At 38.0% G+C, this 14,835-nt stretch overlaps 1 protein-coding gene across 1 annotated transcript; it reads left to right on the forward strand.

Annotated features, from left to right (window-relative positions):
* The first annotated feature begins 599 nt into the window (after positions 1-599).
* On the forward strand, positions 600-13,446 carry si:ch211-256e16.3 (kelch-like protein 20). The gene is made up of 12 exons (XM_059347135.1): positions 600-690; positions 2,059-2,351; positions 3,380-3,514; positions 4,704-4,895; positions 6,249-6,392; positions 7,200-7,386; positions 7,607-7,753; positions 8,534-8,662; positions 9,256-9,432; positions 10,428-10,574; positions 10,663-10,828; positions 12,725-13,446. The coding sequence occupies exons 2-12, from the start codon at positions 2,079-2,081 to the stop codon at positions 12,882-12,884; spliced, it is 1,857 nt and encodes a 618-aa protein (XP_059203118.1). The 5' UTR covers positions 600-690; positions 2,059-2,078; the 3' UTR covers positions 12,885-13,446.
* The last annotated feature ends 1,389 nt before the right edge of the window (positions 13,447-14,835 follow it).

A 14,835-nucleotide genomic window follows, 5' to 3' on the forward strand; every position in this document is an offset into this window, starting at 1 on the left:
CCGGAGCAAGACTTCTTCATGACGTTGCAACGTAAAAACGAAGCAGCATGGAGTCCTGCTGTCAGCTTTTTACAAGTTTCCATGTCCAATTTAGTGCATCAACCCTTTTTCAGCAAAGGTTAAAAAAAAACCCACCTCAACCAAGTTTTTGCAACCAAGCTTTTGTCTTTAATGTTTTTTTTGGTATGATTTTTGACAATTTTTGTGTGTTTTTTATGTGTTTTGTGATTTATTTTGTGTTTGTATGTTTAATGTGTGTTTTATGTGTGTTTCTGTCATTTTTTGTGTTTTCCTGTGTGTGTTTTATGTGTGTTTTTGTAATTTTTTGGGTGGTATTTGTAAAAAAAAAAAAAAAAAAAAGATGTGTTTTCGGTGTGTTTAAAGTGGGTTTTTATGTTGATCTTTTTGTAAAAAAAATAAAAAAATAAAAATAAATAAAAAGAAGTACGTTTTTGCAGAGGTTTTTCAAATTTTGCGGGGGTTTGAGGGGGTTAAAACTTTCTAAGGTTTGTTTGAAACCGAACTGAAGCGAAGCCGGAAGTACTCGTCGATGACGTCTCTTGACCCGTGGGCGGGACTTCCGGTGAGAGGCTTTAAATTCCTGTCGTTACCGTTTGACGGGTGGAGGACCGAGCTGGAGAAAGAGGAGGGAGGGCTCCAACCGTTACTGGTCACGACTATGTCTAACAGGTAAATATACTGTAACTTTACAGCGTGTTAACGGTTAACGTCGCCTGTCGGTACCCGGTGTGTCTCCACCGGAACACGGCGGAGCAGTGAAAGCGGAGAGCTAACGGTTGTTTGCGCCACTAAGCCTCATTAGTCGTTAATAGTCAAACCTCAGCTCGTCTCTCCGCCTCGCTGCTTTCACTGATGTCACTCTGACGTCAGAGCTCACTTACTGACAACTAGCTAACTAGTTGTTATTCACTAGTGATGTCCTCATGGAGCCTCATGAAGACCTGAAGCTTTTCATCCAAGTGCTTCAAAATAAGGTTCATTTCTCGAGGCTTCATGTGCATAAAAAACCTCCTGCTGGTCAAAACCTTTACTGTCATTTCAACTGTTTGTGATGGTTTCTTCTCTGTCTGTGACAGTGTCAACATGGGAATAATCACTACCAAGAACAGTTTAATTTGATTTTGTGTGGTTCATTAATTCGTTCATATTTTTTAAATTAATTTATGGGTAATGATAAAAGTTTATTAATGTAAAAAAACAACAACAACAACGTCTCTTTTTACACTCAACGTCTTAATTTTACATATTTTTTTGTAATTTTACATATTACATAAAACTGCTGTTTTTTTGGTGATTTTACATATTTTTTTTGGTAATTTAAATATTTTTTGGTAATTTTATATCTTTTGGGTAATTTTCCATATTTTTTTTTTGGTAATTTAAATATTTTTTGGTAATTTTATATCTTTTGGGTAATTTTCCATATTTTTTTTAATTTTACATATTGGTAATTTTACATATTTTTTGCAATTTTACATATTACATAAAACTGCTGTTCTTTGGTGATCTAACATATTTTTTCGGTAATTTTACTCTTTTTTTTGGGGGGATGGGGTAATTTTCCTTTTTTTTTGTCAATTTTACATATTTTTTCGGGATAATTTTAGATCTCTTTTGGGTAATTTTACATCAATCCAATAGGACATGAGATGTTTAAGTTAAAATTATTGTTGTGTTTTACAAAGATTAGACAGTGATTTTTTTTTCATGAATACTGGGGGGATGATGATGATGATGATGATGATGACTTAATTTTTATTAAGAAAGAATATTTTTGCCACTGTGCTTGGACTCAATTTTGTGGGGATCCATTGAGCTTCATATATGTTCATATATCACGCCAACACTGGAACCATTCCCTGAACAAGCGAGGCTTCAAATGTCATCAATGACGTCACTCGCCCTTAAAGAAACAAGGTTCAATACGCTTCATAAAAGACTTCCTGGATTTCTCGACACACACATCACTAATATTCAGACCGTTGGGTTTTATGTGTCTTCAAACTGTCCTATAACTATTGTTTGTTTTGCCTCCAGCTGAACTACTGAAGTGAGACATGAGTGAAACATTCGACAACGGATCGGCGTTCATCTTTAACGTCACGTCAACGGTGAACCTGGAGGACTCGAGCGCCGCCGCCGCCGCCCCTCAGCCCTTCCTGAGCAGCGAGGACTACCTGTTCGTGGAGGCCAGGCACCCCAACACGGTGCTGCAGGGCCTCAACAGCCTGCGGCTCAACAACGCCTTCTGTGATGTCACGCTGTGCTGCGGAGGACAGGAGTTCCCCTGCCACCGCATCGTGCTCGCTTCCTTTAGCTCCTACTTCCAGGTAAACACAGCAGCTCTCCTCATAGGCAAGTCAAAACCAAAATGACTTTATTTATCCCCGAGGGTTAATTCAATTAGTCTGGTAGAATCTCTGTTAGAATGAGACAGTCTGATGTCTGTAGGAGAGAATAATAATAATAATAACAATAATAGTAATAGGAGAGAAGGATCTTTTGAATCTCTCCGTCCTGCAACGGAGAGAGAGGAGCCGTCCACTGCTTGGTTTTTTTGGTAATTTTACATATTTTTTCGGGGTAATTTTACATATTTTTTCAGTATACTTTTACATATTTTTTCAGGATAATTTTACATATTTTTTCAGGATAATTTTAGATCTCTTTTGGGTAATTTTACATATTTTTTGGTTATTTAACATATTACATAAAACTGCTGTTTTTTTTCTGGTGATTTTACATCTTTTTTTGGTAATTTTACATCATTTTGTGGGTCATTTTACATATTTTTTCTGGATAATTTAAGATCTCTTTTTGGCAATTTTACATATTTTTGTGTAATTTAACATTGCATAAAACTGCGGGGTTTTTTGGTGGTTTTACATCTTTTTTTTGTAATTGTACATGTTTTTTCGGTAATTTTACATATTTTTCATGATAATTTTAGATCTCTTTTGGGTATTTTTACATATTTTTGGGGGTGATTTAAAAAAAAAAATGGTAATTTCTACATGTTATTTAGGTAATTTTACATATTTTTGGGGGGTAATTCTACTTTTTAAAAATCTTTAAAAAAAATCTTTTTTCAATTCAAATTCAAAATGACATTATTTATCCCTGAGGGTAAATAGGATAAATCCAGGTAAACACCTAGATACTTAGAACTTGGCACCACCTCCATGTCCAGCCCACAGGTATTCACTGGCTGAAGAGGCTTAAACCTGCAGAAATCTCTGATCATTTCCTCAGTCCCTGAGGTGTTCAGTAGGAGAGTCATGTCAGGACCTTATAAGGAATCAGATGTTTCTCCACAACCCTGTGAGCAGGTCTGAGCTGAGTGTTTTCTGCTCTCCAGGCCATGTTCTCCACTGACCTGATCGAGTCCAAACAGGAGCGTGTTGCCATCAACGGCGTTGAGCCTCAGATGATCGGCATGCTGGTGAGCTACGCCTACACATCAGAGGTCTACATCTCTAAAGCTAACGTCCAGGTACAGTATCTGCTTTTACCTTGTGTTTTTTACTTCCGTTAGGGATGGGAGTCAAGGACAGCTTTCAAATATTTAGACTAGTGGTCGACCGATACAGGTTTTTTAAGGCTGATGCCGATTTATTATGACATCAGTCTCCCCGACATTTTATTAACAAAACAAACAAAACATATTAACAGTTGGATAGCAAACAGTGTGTAAGGTATGTTGCTATAGGCCTCGAGGTGGTGGCGCCTCAGATGATCCACATATTTTTTTATTTTTTTTTAAACTTAAATTTTATTTCAATTTTTGCAGCTTATACATGCTGCTTGTCATTTCTGTTCTTTTTTGGAAATGTAAATTCAAGCAAAGGTGAAAAAGCCAGAAATATGCTAAATATGCTCAATGCAACATGGCCTTCAATTCTTTTTTTCCTACACAGAACATTTTATCAGAGAATCGATAAAGAATAAAGCTGATAATAAATAATTACCTGGGGGCCACTGGAGGCAGTATCAAAATGACCAAAAAAAGACACAAAATTGCAAGAAAAAGATGCAAAATGACTGCAAAAACACTAAATTACTTTTAAAAAAAAAAAGACACAAAATGACCAAAAAAAGACACAAAATTATTTAAAAAAAAAGATACAAAATTATTAAAGACACAAATTATTTAAAAAAGACACAATTATTTTAAGAAAGACACACAAATATTTAAAAAAGACACACAATTATCAAATAAGACACAAAATTACCAAAAAAGTAAGTGTTATCTATGAGTAACAGCTACTAATGCACATGGACCATCCATTCCACTTCCTCTATACTAGGCTTTGTATTGTGGGCTCATGTTCTGTATAGGTGGAATATGTATGTATACATGTGTTGTGTTGTGTTGTGTTGTGTGTATGTTGGCTGCTGGAACACCTAAATTTCTCTGCTGAGATGAATAAAGTATTTCTTATCTTATCTTATCTTAATTAAAGGGACCTTCCACACACAACACGGTAAAGTGCCATTCATATAAAACTCACATTAAACTTTCATATCAAGTTGGGGGCCACAAAATATCGTCACGAGGGCCACAATTGGCCCGCGGGCCGTCAGTTTGAGACCCCTGCCTTAGCTCTTTTCCATTCCCGTCCCTAACTAACCGTCCTAAAGAGACCGTGAGCTGTAAACCAACTCCTCCTTCGCTCCTTCAGGCCCTGCTGGCAGCAGCCAACCTCCTGGACGTGATGGCGGTCCGAGAGGCCTGTTGTCGTTTCATGGAGCGCCAGATGGACGAGATGAACTGTGTCGGGATCCACTGCTTCGCTGAGGCTCATTCCTGTAAGGTGCTGGAGAAACGCAGCATGGACTACATCCACGAACACTTCAGCAGCGTTTCTCAGCAGGTGAGAGAGTGTTTTTACATTCCTAATGACTGATAATTCCCTGATCTTTACACTCATGTTTAAACTTGTCGACAAGTCTGAATGTATGTAAAACACTTGGTCAAAATGGAGCACAATTTAATCTATAATGTTAAATATTGTGTGAAAAGTCATTTGTTTTAAAATATCATTGTACACAGCAAAATCGGGAGTGTTAATTCAACTCAGTGTTAAATTTAACACTTTTGCTGAGTTTATGTAGTTCTCACTGATTCTGAGTTAGAGTTACACTTTGAAAAGTGTTAATATTTTAACTCTTTAATAGTGTTAAATATTTGACACCCTTGGTGTTGTTTTATGACACCACTTTAGTGCACTTTTAACTCAAAGTCGTGTTATTCCCTTTCACTGAGTGTTAATTTTTAACATACATTGTGTCACTTTGACACAATAAAGTGTATTTTTAACACTAAAATCATGTTAATTCGTTTCACTAATGATAGTGATGATTAACATTCATTGTTTTGTTTTACGACACATTAAAAGTGCATTCTGTCGTTAGCCGAACATACAAGTCACGAAGTCTGAAAATCAACTCCAACTGAAGTGAATCTAACTCAGGTGTTAACATGTAACAACGCTGGCAGAAGCTTTTTGATCACTACAATGTTAAAACAACACCAAAAACAACACTCACCTACTCAAAATTATCAACACTGAAAAAACAGATTTTGCTGTGTAAGTTGAGTATATTTGCCGTTCGGACTGATGGGCAGTCGGACGACATTATTTTAGGCTTAAGGAAGTTTGTTAGATCTTTGGTTCTCAACCTTATTTCAGTGATGTTCCCCTGTGAAATATTTTTTTTAGCCAAGTACCCCCTAACCATTTTTGGTTTTAAAAAAAAAAAAGACTTAAAAACAGGGCTTTAGATACTAATTCATTATTATGACTAACTTTGTCGAAATAATGACTTAGTATCTTGAAAAAACAAAAATAAATACAGATGCACAAATACAAAAACGCAAACAAATGGGTAGAAGCAATATAACAACAAAAAGATGATAAAAAATTAGACATCACATGAAAGCAAGTCTAAAAAATGGAGAGAACAAGAAGGTTGTTTTCTCTGGTTAAATGAAAAAGCAGAAAAAACTACCATCAAATGAGACCAGTACTGCCTTCACTATAGCAGCAGGTTTAAACCTGCAGTGTTGAGGGTTTCATATGTGAAAGGAGCTTAATAAAGATTATCACCTGTCAGCAGCAGGACTGAGGCTGACAGCTGATCAGCTCCCATAGATAAACTCTGTCTGTTTATGAAGCAGTTTTTCATTCACACTTTATTTATTCTGTGCCTTTGTTTCCCACCAGGAGGAGTTCCTGTCTCTGTGTGTGGACAAACTGACAGAAATCATCGCCAGCGATTATCTCAACGTGCCTAAAGAGGAGATGGTGTTTGAGGCGGCGATGTCGTGGCTGAATAAATGTTCGTCTCGCAAACAGAGCTTTGAAAAGGTCAGTTTACACAAGTTGCATCTTCTATATAATTCACACGACTCTCATATCTCATCTTATGCTACCTAAACATCAGAAGACTTTAAAAGATTTGGAAAAGACTCCTGGAAAACTCTGGTGTCACACCTGCTCACATCTAAAGACATTTAGTGTTTAGAGTTTCTAGTCTCACACTGAGATTTTAGACAGACTGTCAATCTAGCAGGGAAACTATTTACAAGACTACAACTAGATTTTTTTTAGCTTTTTTTCCCCATCATGCAATTTTTTCCCATCATGCTGTGCGGTGCTTGTTGTAAACAAACAGATCGCTAAGTGAACACCTCCTGCAGCAGCAGCACATACACTACAGAGCTAACTGTTAGCCTGTTAGCACATACACACTGTACTGCTACAGAGCTAACTGTTAGCCTGTTAGCACATACACACTGTACTGCTACAGAGCTAACTGTTAGCCTGTTAGCACATACACACTGTACTGCTACAGAGCTAACTGTTAGCCTGTTAGCACATACACACTGTACTGCTACAGAGCTAACTGTTAGCCTGTTAGCACATACACACTCTACTGCTACAGAGCTCAGAGGGTTAATCCATACTTGAGGTTTTTGTGCTAAGCTAAGCAGCTCCTGGTTGTAGCCTAATATTTAATATGCATTAACGTGACAAATTGGTGTCAAATTTCTCATCGAATTCTCAGCAAAAAGGCGAATAAGTGTATTTCCTGAAATGTGAAACTAGTTTTATAGATCATACTTTACACTAGGCTCTGTGACGGAGTGTCACTCTCCTTCCGTCCCTCTAAAGGTCCTGGAACACATCCGGCTGCCTCTCATCAGCCCGTACTACCTCCACGATGTGATCGAGTCTCTGGACGTGGTGAAGGAGAACCAGGGCTGCCAGAAGCTCATCTCAGAGGCCAAGGACTACCTGCTGCTGAAGGACCGCCGAGCAGAGCTCTACTGCCCCAGAGCCAGGCCACGCAGGTCCACCGGTAAACACTTTTATTTATTTAACATGTTTTATAGACAGAACAACGAATCAACAGAACAGTAAATGTTGAATAATCCTTAGCTGTAGCCCTGCACAGGACTATGTTTTGTTCTCCAGGGGATCATTTGTGGAATATCTATCTAAAGGCCAGAGTGCCTCCACTCTCTCCTTTTTTTTTTTTTTTTTTTTCTCCCCCTCTACTCCTGTTGCCATGGCAACAGGGACATCTGAAGTGATCGTGACAGTCGGCGGTGAGGACGACAAGGTGGTGCTGCGCAGCGTGGAGAGCTTCGATCCGGTGACGAACCAGTGGAAGAATCTGGCCTGCCTGCCCTTCGCTGTGAGCAAACACGGCCTGGTGGTGTCTGGTGAGGAAACATTAAAACTCATTCATTAAAACTCATTCATGACTGACTGGATAATGATCCTCCATATTGTGACCCTTCAAATACGGCATAGGACACAAAGGATGTCTAGAAATCAATGAATTTATTAATTATTATTATTATTTATTTATTTATTGAACCGTATTTCCTCAATTAATGGCCGGGGCTTCTATTAATAAAAAATCAGTTTGGGAAAAGTTGGGAGCACTGCTTCGCCCCCATGGGGGGTTATTATAGAGGTAGATAAGATCGGTCTGACGTAAAAGAATCAGCTGATCGCCGATCCCGCAAAATTAAGGAAAACAGTGTTGATCGATCGGCACCGTTTTCCTTAATTTTGTGGGTGCACCCCTAAAAAAATATTCAACAAAATGAAATGAAAATACATGACCTTTATGCTGGATTCCTCAACTGTAACCTCCCCCACCTATCGTCAGCAACCCCGGTACCTGAGGAGCAAATTAAGAAGATGTGCACAGCAGAACAGATGAACAACAGTACAAAAGGCCATATCAATATGGAAAATCACACCAATGTCTATTCACCACAGAGGAACAGGAGGCAGTGCATCAGCATTCTCTGCTCATCATTCACACACTTAGCTTAGCTTAGCATAAAGACTGTAAACAGGTGGAAACAGATAGCCTGCTCTGCCTAAATATATCATCCATCCAACGTACCAACCAATGGGCAACCAATTGTTTTAAATGTGTTTCATAAATAAAGTTTGAGTTGAGAGGACATGTTTTCTCCACCCTGCAGACTCCACTCTGTATCTGGCGGGTGGAGAGTTTCCTGACGGCTCGGCCAGCAGGGAGATGTGGCGCTACGACCCGTGCTTCGACTCCTGGATGGAGATGGATCCCATGAACGTAGCTCGCTCCGAGTTAGGTGAGGCTCTCTCCCAAATGAAATACAAATTATTAAAATGTATATATTACATATTTTTAAATACTTTGTAGTAAAAATAGCTGACAGTGTTAAAGTGCAATCCCCAAGTAGGGATGTCACGTTTACCCGTTTTCACGATTAATCGCGGTATTCCTAAATACCGCCAATTTCCTAAGATTAGATAAACAAATTAAGATTGTAAGATTAGAAAAACAAATTATTAAAATTATTTTAATAGCTTAAACATTTAGTATATATGACGTTCCCCCTTGGAGTATTATAATTTTTCTTGTACTTTTTGGTTACTTTACATTGTTGCTATATTATTTTGTTATGAGAGCATCCAAAGAGGGAAATAAATAAAAACTAAGACTGTTCGGTGTCCTAAACTCTCGAGGCGAGCCATCTGAATCAGGTATACATTTTTTATATATATATATATATATATATATATATATATATATATATATATATATATAATCTCACTTGAACCCTGTTGTAAGACCAAATATACACTCAGATCTGCTCTGGTTTCTACGCTCCTTTGATAAATGAGGCCCAGTGACTGTATAACTGGTGTTGTCTCCCCTCAGGCCTGGTGATGCTGGATGGCTTCGTCTACGCGGTGGGAGGCTGGGAGGGCCGGTCTCGTCTGGACTCGGTGGAGTGTTACAACCCTCACACCAACTGCTGGCAGTTCACCAAGTCTGTCAAGATGGCCGTAACCAGTCCTACCGTGGTCACCCTGGATGGGTTGCTCTATGTTACTGGTAGGAAACACAAGCTACACTGTCCTACAAAGTCTAACTGCAGTAACTACATTTTTGGTCAAAATTGAGTTTTAACTTGATGTCTGTTTTGTCTTGTAACAAAGTTTTAGATTCCAATTTTGCTTTTATTGCAAAGAAATAATGATGTAAAAATCGCAGTAACTACAAAATCCAACTCAAAACCAAAGAAAACTGTGATCCAGTGTAGTCTTGTATTTCTTCTTTGAGTTGAATAGTGAAGACAAGAATAATAGAAATTATAAGTTTATTCGGTAGGGAAGTTATTATCTACATATTGATTAAGTAAAAAGGTGAGATAAAATCATTAAGACTAAAATATAACATTACTTTATAATAAGTCTAAAATACACAAATCTTTGAATAGAGTTGTTAAACACTTTTAAATACACTTATAACAATATCAATTTGAAAATGTCTTTTCACTGAAAACAAAATATAAAAGCTTAAAGAAGACAACAACATTGTTGTTACTGAAGTCTGGTTGTGTATTACTATTATAACATTTTACAGTAATGCAAAACAAAAAATGTTTCTTCTTTTTTTTTCTTTTTATGCCCTTTTTGTCATAAGAAACCCTGATTTTCTCAAAGCCAAAAACACAAAATATGCAATATTTTCAAAAATAAGGTGCAAAGTGGAACATTTGGGGTGATGTTATTACAGCCTTGACTAGGTCGATGATTTATTGGGTACTCCATGGGAAAAGCATTATATTATGTCAGGATTACAGTGTATCAAAAATATGTGTTTATAATGGGAGTCAATGGGACCAAAAAGAGCCCAGCCCTACAAAGACTGGATCATGGAATTTAAAAAATTATAAAAAACGACTCCTGGCCAAATTTCATACAATTTTTACCCTTTGATAGTTACTGCAGTTAGACGTTGTAGGGCAGAACACACATGCACAGTTTCTTGAGGTAGTACTTATTTATTCCAAATATTTTATTTTGTGTGTGTCTCTGTGTCGGTAGGTGGAGCAGTTCTAGAGGACGGTGACGGCACCGACCTGGCTCAGGTGTACAACCCTAAAACGTCCGTGTGGACCGAGGTGGCCCCCATGCAGATCGCTCGCTCCGGCTCAGCTGCCTGCACACTCAAAGGAAAGATTTATGTTATAGGTGTGTAACACTTCACCAACACAGCAGTCTGTAATGAAACGGAGCAGGATGATGACGTGGCTGTTAAATCTCCTGCTGGTTCTTCCAGGTGGATGGCACGCCTCGACAGAGAACACAGACAAGGTGGAGTGTTACAACCCCAAAACCAACCAGTGGACCATGTGTGCCCCCATGAAGGAACGACGCTACCGGCCCGGTGCCGCCGTGGTGGACGGGAAGATCTACGTGCTGGGAGGAGAAGAAGGCTGGGACAGGTGAGGGGCTCTCGAATGCAGCTATTGGTCATTTTGTGTATTTTTTGGTCATTTTGTGTCTTTTTTTTAATCATTTTGTTTCCTTTTTTTAGTCATTTTGTGGTCATTTTTTGTCTTTTTGTAGTCAATTTGAGTCCTTTTTTGCTTAATTTAATGTAACTTTTTGGTAATTTAGTCTTTTTTTAGCCATTTTGTGTCTTTTCTGGTCATTTTGTGGTCATTTTGTGTCTTTTTTTGCTTAATTTTGTGTCATTTTGTGGTCAATTTGATTCTTTTTTGGGTAATTTTGTGTCTTTTCTGACAAATCCCAAAGTATCAAGTTGTTACAAGGAGTCTCTGGCTTGAAGCTGACTGTTACACACTCTAGATTAAAAGTAACAATAGAATAAAACATATATATAAATGCACAGACAGAGAGATGTTTTAGTTGTTGTCTGCTTCATTATTTGTCCAAAATTCTTCGTATCAACTGAGTTTGTCCGATCTGAACTGTGAGATTCTGTTCAGTGAGACAACATGCATGTTAATCTGGGGGTTGCCACTCAAAAAGGTTGAGAACTACTGCTCTAATGGTCTTTTAATCTCAGCAGGAACTTTTAAAGGAGTCCAGGAAGCATGCTGTCCCTCTGTGCATCCTCTTTTGCATTCATTCAACCATCAGTCATGCAAGAATAAATGCACAGAATAAACAGGGATAATGTTTGAAATCAGACTAGTTGAACAAATCGTCATGATGTTCAGATGGAGGTGAAATGCAAAGATGAATGCACAGAGGTGGCTTTTAGTTCCCGTTTTAGTTCCTGTGGATTAACCCTTGTGCCTCACTAGCCGTGTTTCAGGAAGGGGACGTATGGCTTTCGATCACCGCAACGGATTAAATACGGGAGACGCAACTATGGCCGCCGTCGCTAACTGTGCACAAAGTCAGCCACTGATCATAAACAAACCAGCATGGCTAATTATGCACAGCTTCTCCGCTGATCATAAACATAGTGATTGTGAAATAACCGGCATCACTAACTGTGCACAGAGTGTCTGGTGCTTGTTGTAAACAAACAGAGATCGCTAAGTAAACACCTCCTGCAGCAGCAGCACATACACACTGTACTGCTACAGAGCTAACTGTTAGCCTGTTAGCACATACACACTGTACTGCTACAGAGCTAACTGTTAGCACATACACACTGTACTGCTACAGAGCTAACTGTTAGCCTGTTAGCACATACACACTGTACTGCTACAGAGCTAACTGTTAGCCTGTTAGCACATACACACTGTACTGCTACAGAGCTAACTGTTAGCACATACACACTGTACTGCTACAGAGCTAACTGTTAGCCTGTTAGCACATACACACTGTACTGCTACAGAGCTAACTGTTAGCCTGTTAGCACATACACACTGTACTGCTACAGAGCTAACTGTTAGCACATACACACTGTACTGCTACAGAGCTAACTGTTAGCAATTTGCAGACTGGACGCTAAGGGGTTAACATCCCCTCCGGCTCTGCAGCTGGGAGAGACTGCTGCAGGAGGACTCTGCCGACTTGTTCTTCATCTTAAAACCAGCATTTTATGCTTATTTTACGCTTATGTTTAGTATATTTCACTTATTTTGGGGCTATAAAAAGTTACTTTTTAAGTAAGCTGATCTTAAAACCAGCATGTCTGGCTTATTTAAAGCCTTCTAAATGCATCTGTAGATGTGCTTATTTCTAGATCTAACAATCTTAATTCAAGAAATCTTGTCAAGTGAAAATATCTTGATGCATGGACAGATAATTCCACTTGTTTTCAGAACCTTTTCCCTCAGATTTAATGTTTTTATCTCGTTTTTAGACACACCTTTTTTACAGTGTACCCACTTTCTTCTTCTAATCCTTTTATCCTGCAGATATCACGACACTATCGAGAGGTACTGTGACGAGACGGACACGTGGGAGCTGGTGGGGGAGATGCCCACCAGCCGGAGCTGGCTCAGCTGTGTGTCTCTGCAGCTGAGGAAGGACATCCACAGGAGCAGCTCTCCCAACACCACCATCGAAGTGAACTGACGGAGTCTGAGGACGTCTTTCCTGGTTATTCTTTGCGTCCTGCCTCATTAAGGGGACGTGCACCGTGAAGCTCAGAGCTGCTGGACAACAGCCACCTGAGAAGCTTGAGCTTCTCCTGGCGGAAGAGAGGAGTCTGTTGTTGTTTTTTTTAATCTTGGAAGAAACTCTTGAACTGTTTGATGACTCGATCAGCAGCCTGAACTCGCTCTCTGTATGATTTATGTTTAGGGTAACGTTTTAATGTCAGAGCACCTCAAATCTGTGAAGGTTTTCTCAGCCAACATAGTGTATTTTTGTATTATTATGTGGTGTATTTATTTGGCTGTGACTAGCTGTGAGAAGATGAAAAGATGCTCTACGGGCCCAAAGAATCTACTTGTGAATATTTTAAGGCCTCCTGTGAAAAAAAACTCGTCTCTGTGAGCAGTGTTTTTTGTAATATTTGTAAGTTCTGAATGACTGTCTTTGTAATATGTTGAGTATATTTTTGTAATGTAACGTGCTTCATGCATTTTAGTGACTTTAAATGGAGTGGGTTCTAATAAAGATGATTAATTCTTTACTATGTGCTGTTCAGTTTGGTCTAAATAGAATAAGTGGTGTGACCTGAGAGATGCGTAGACTTGTGTAATATAATTAAATGTCGTGCTTGTTTGTTTAAACCAAGGTTATTATAGTTAACGAAAACTAACAAAATACAGGAAACTAGAATTGAAAAAATATTTTCGTTAACTGGAGAAAAAGTTTAAAAAAAAAAAAAACGATAACTAACTGAAACTGTATTTTGTGGTTCCAAAACGAACTAAAACTAACTAAAATTATAGTGAAAATGTCCTTGGTTTTTGTCTTTGTCAACTTTTTTCATATGTAAACCTTTTTGGTTGATATGAAATCTATTTAATCTATCTGGTTTTATGACTTAATAAACTAATTGGGGCTGAGATGGATCAGACAAAGGAAATAATCGTACCCAACAAATACCCCATTACAAAAAAACTAACTCAAACTAATAAAATCTTAAACTAAGCATTTTCCAAAAAATAAAAACTAATTAAAACTAACTGGGTTTGAAAACAAAATACAACAAAACTAAAACTAATGAAAAATCCAAAACTATTATAACCTTGGTTTAAACCTATAAAGCTTAGTCTTGCAAAATTGTTTATTTAAACAGAGCCGCTGGGAAACTTCGAAAGCTGTTTTCTGCCAGGAAAAATGAGTGAATGAATGAAATGAAGGAGAAATGATTTGGGATAAATTTATACAACTCAGGATTTGGAACACAGTTTTGCAAATGTTTTATGAAGGAAACTTCAGGATATTTAGAGCTTAAGGATGCACAAGTATTTCATTTGATTTAGTGTCTCAGTTTTTATTAACTAAATAGAATTTTGCTATAAGTCTTAGTTAGATTATAGTTTAAAAACTTGTATTTTTGACATTTAACATCTAATTAATGTGACTTAAGTCATAATGTATTTTTTTTCTTTTCTTCACAACAGAAGTATGAAGGAAGTCCCCATATATATATATATATATATATATATATACATATATATATATATATATATGCAGGGGCGTGTCTAGGATTTTCTTCTTCTTCTTCTTAAATGCGGGATAACAAGATATTGAACAGAATAAGAAAAGACACTCACCTTAAAGGACATCACGTAGGCTATTGCAGTTCCGAAAGTAGAGAAGGTGCGCTCGATTTGCGTACCCAGCTGTCCAGGAATGATATTAATATTATTCATTAGTATTTCGTGCGCACGTTATACTTATTTCGTTCCCACGAATTAGTATTTTGTGGCCACAAAATGCTAAATTGTGGCCACGAAATACTAATTCGTGCGCACGTTATAGCTATTTCGTGGCCACAATTTTTTATTTTTTTTTACCATGTCATGTCTGGGGCTCCGTAGATTGTTGTGTGGCAGAGGTGAGTTTGAGT

Source organism: Centropristis striata, chromosome 13, assembly GCF_030273125.1.
Source record: "Centropristis striata isolate RG_2023a ecotype Rhode Island chromosome 13, C.striata_1.0, whole genome shotgun sequence".
Lineage (NCBI taxonomy): Eukaryota > Metazoa > Chordata > Actinopteri > Perciformes > Serranidae > Centropristis > Centropristis striata.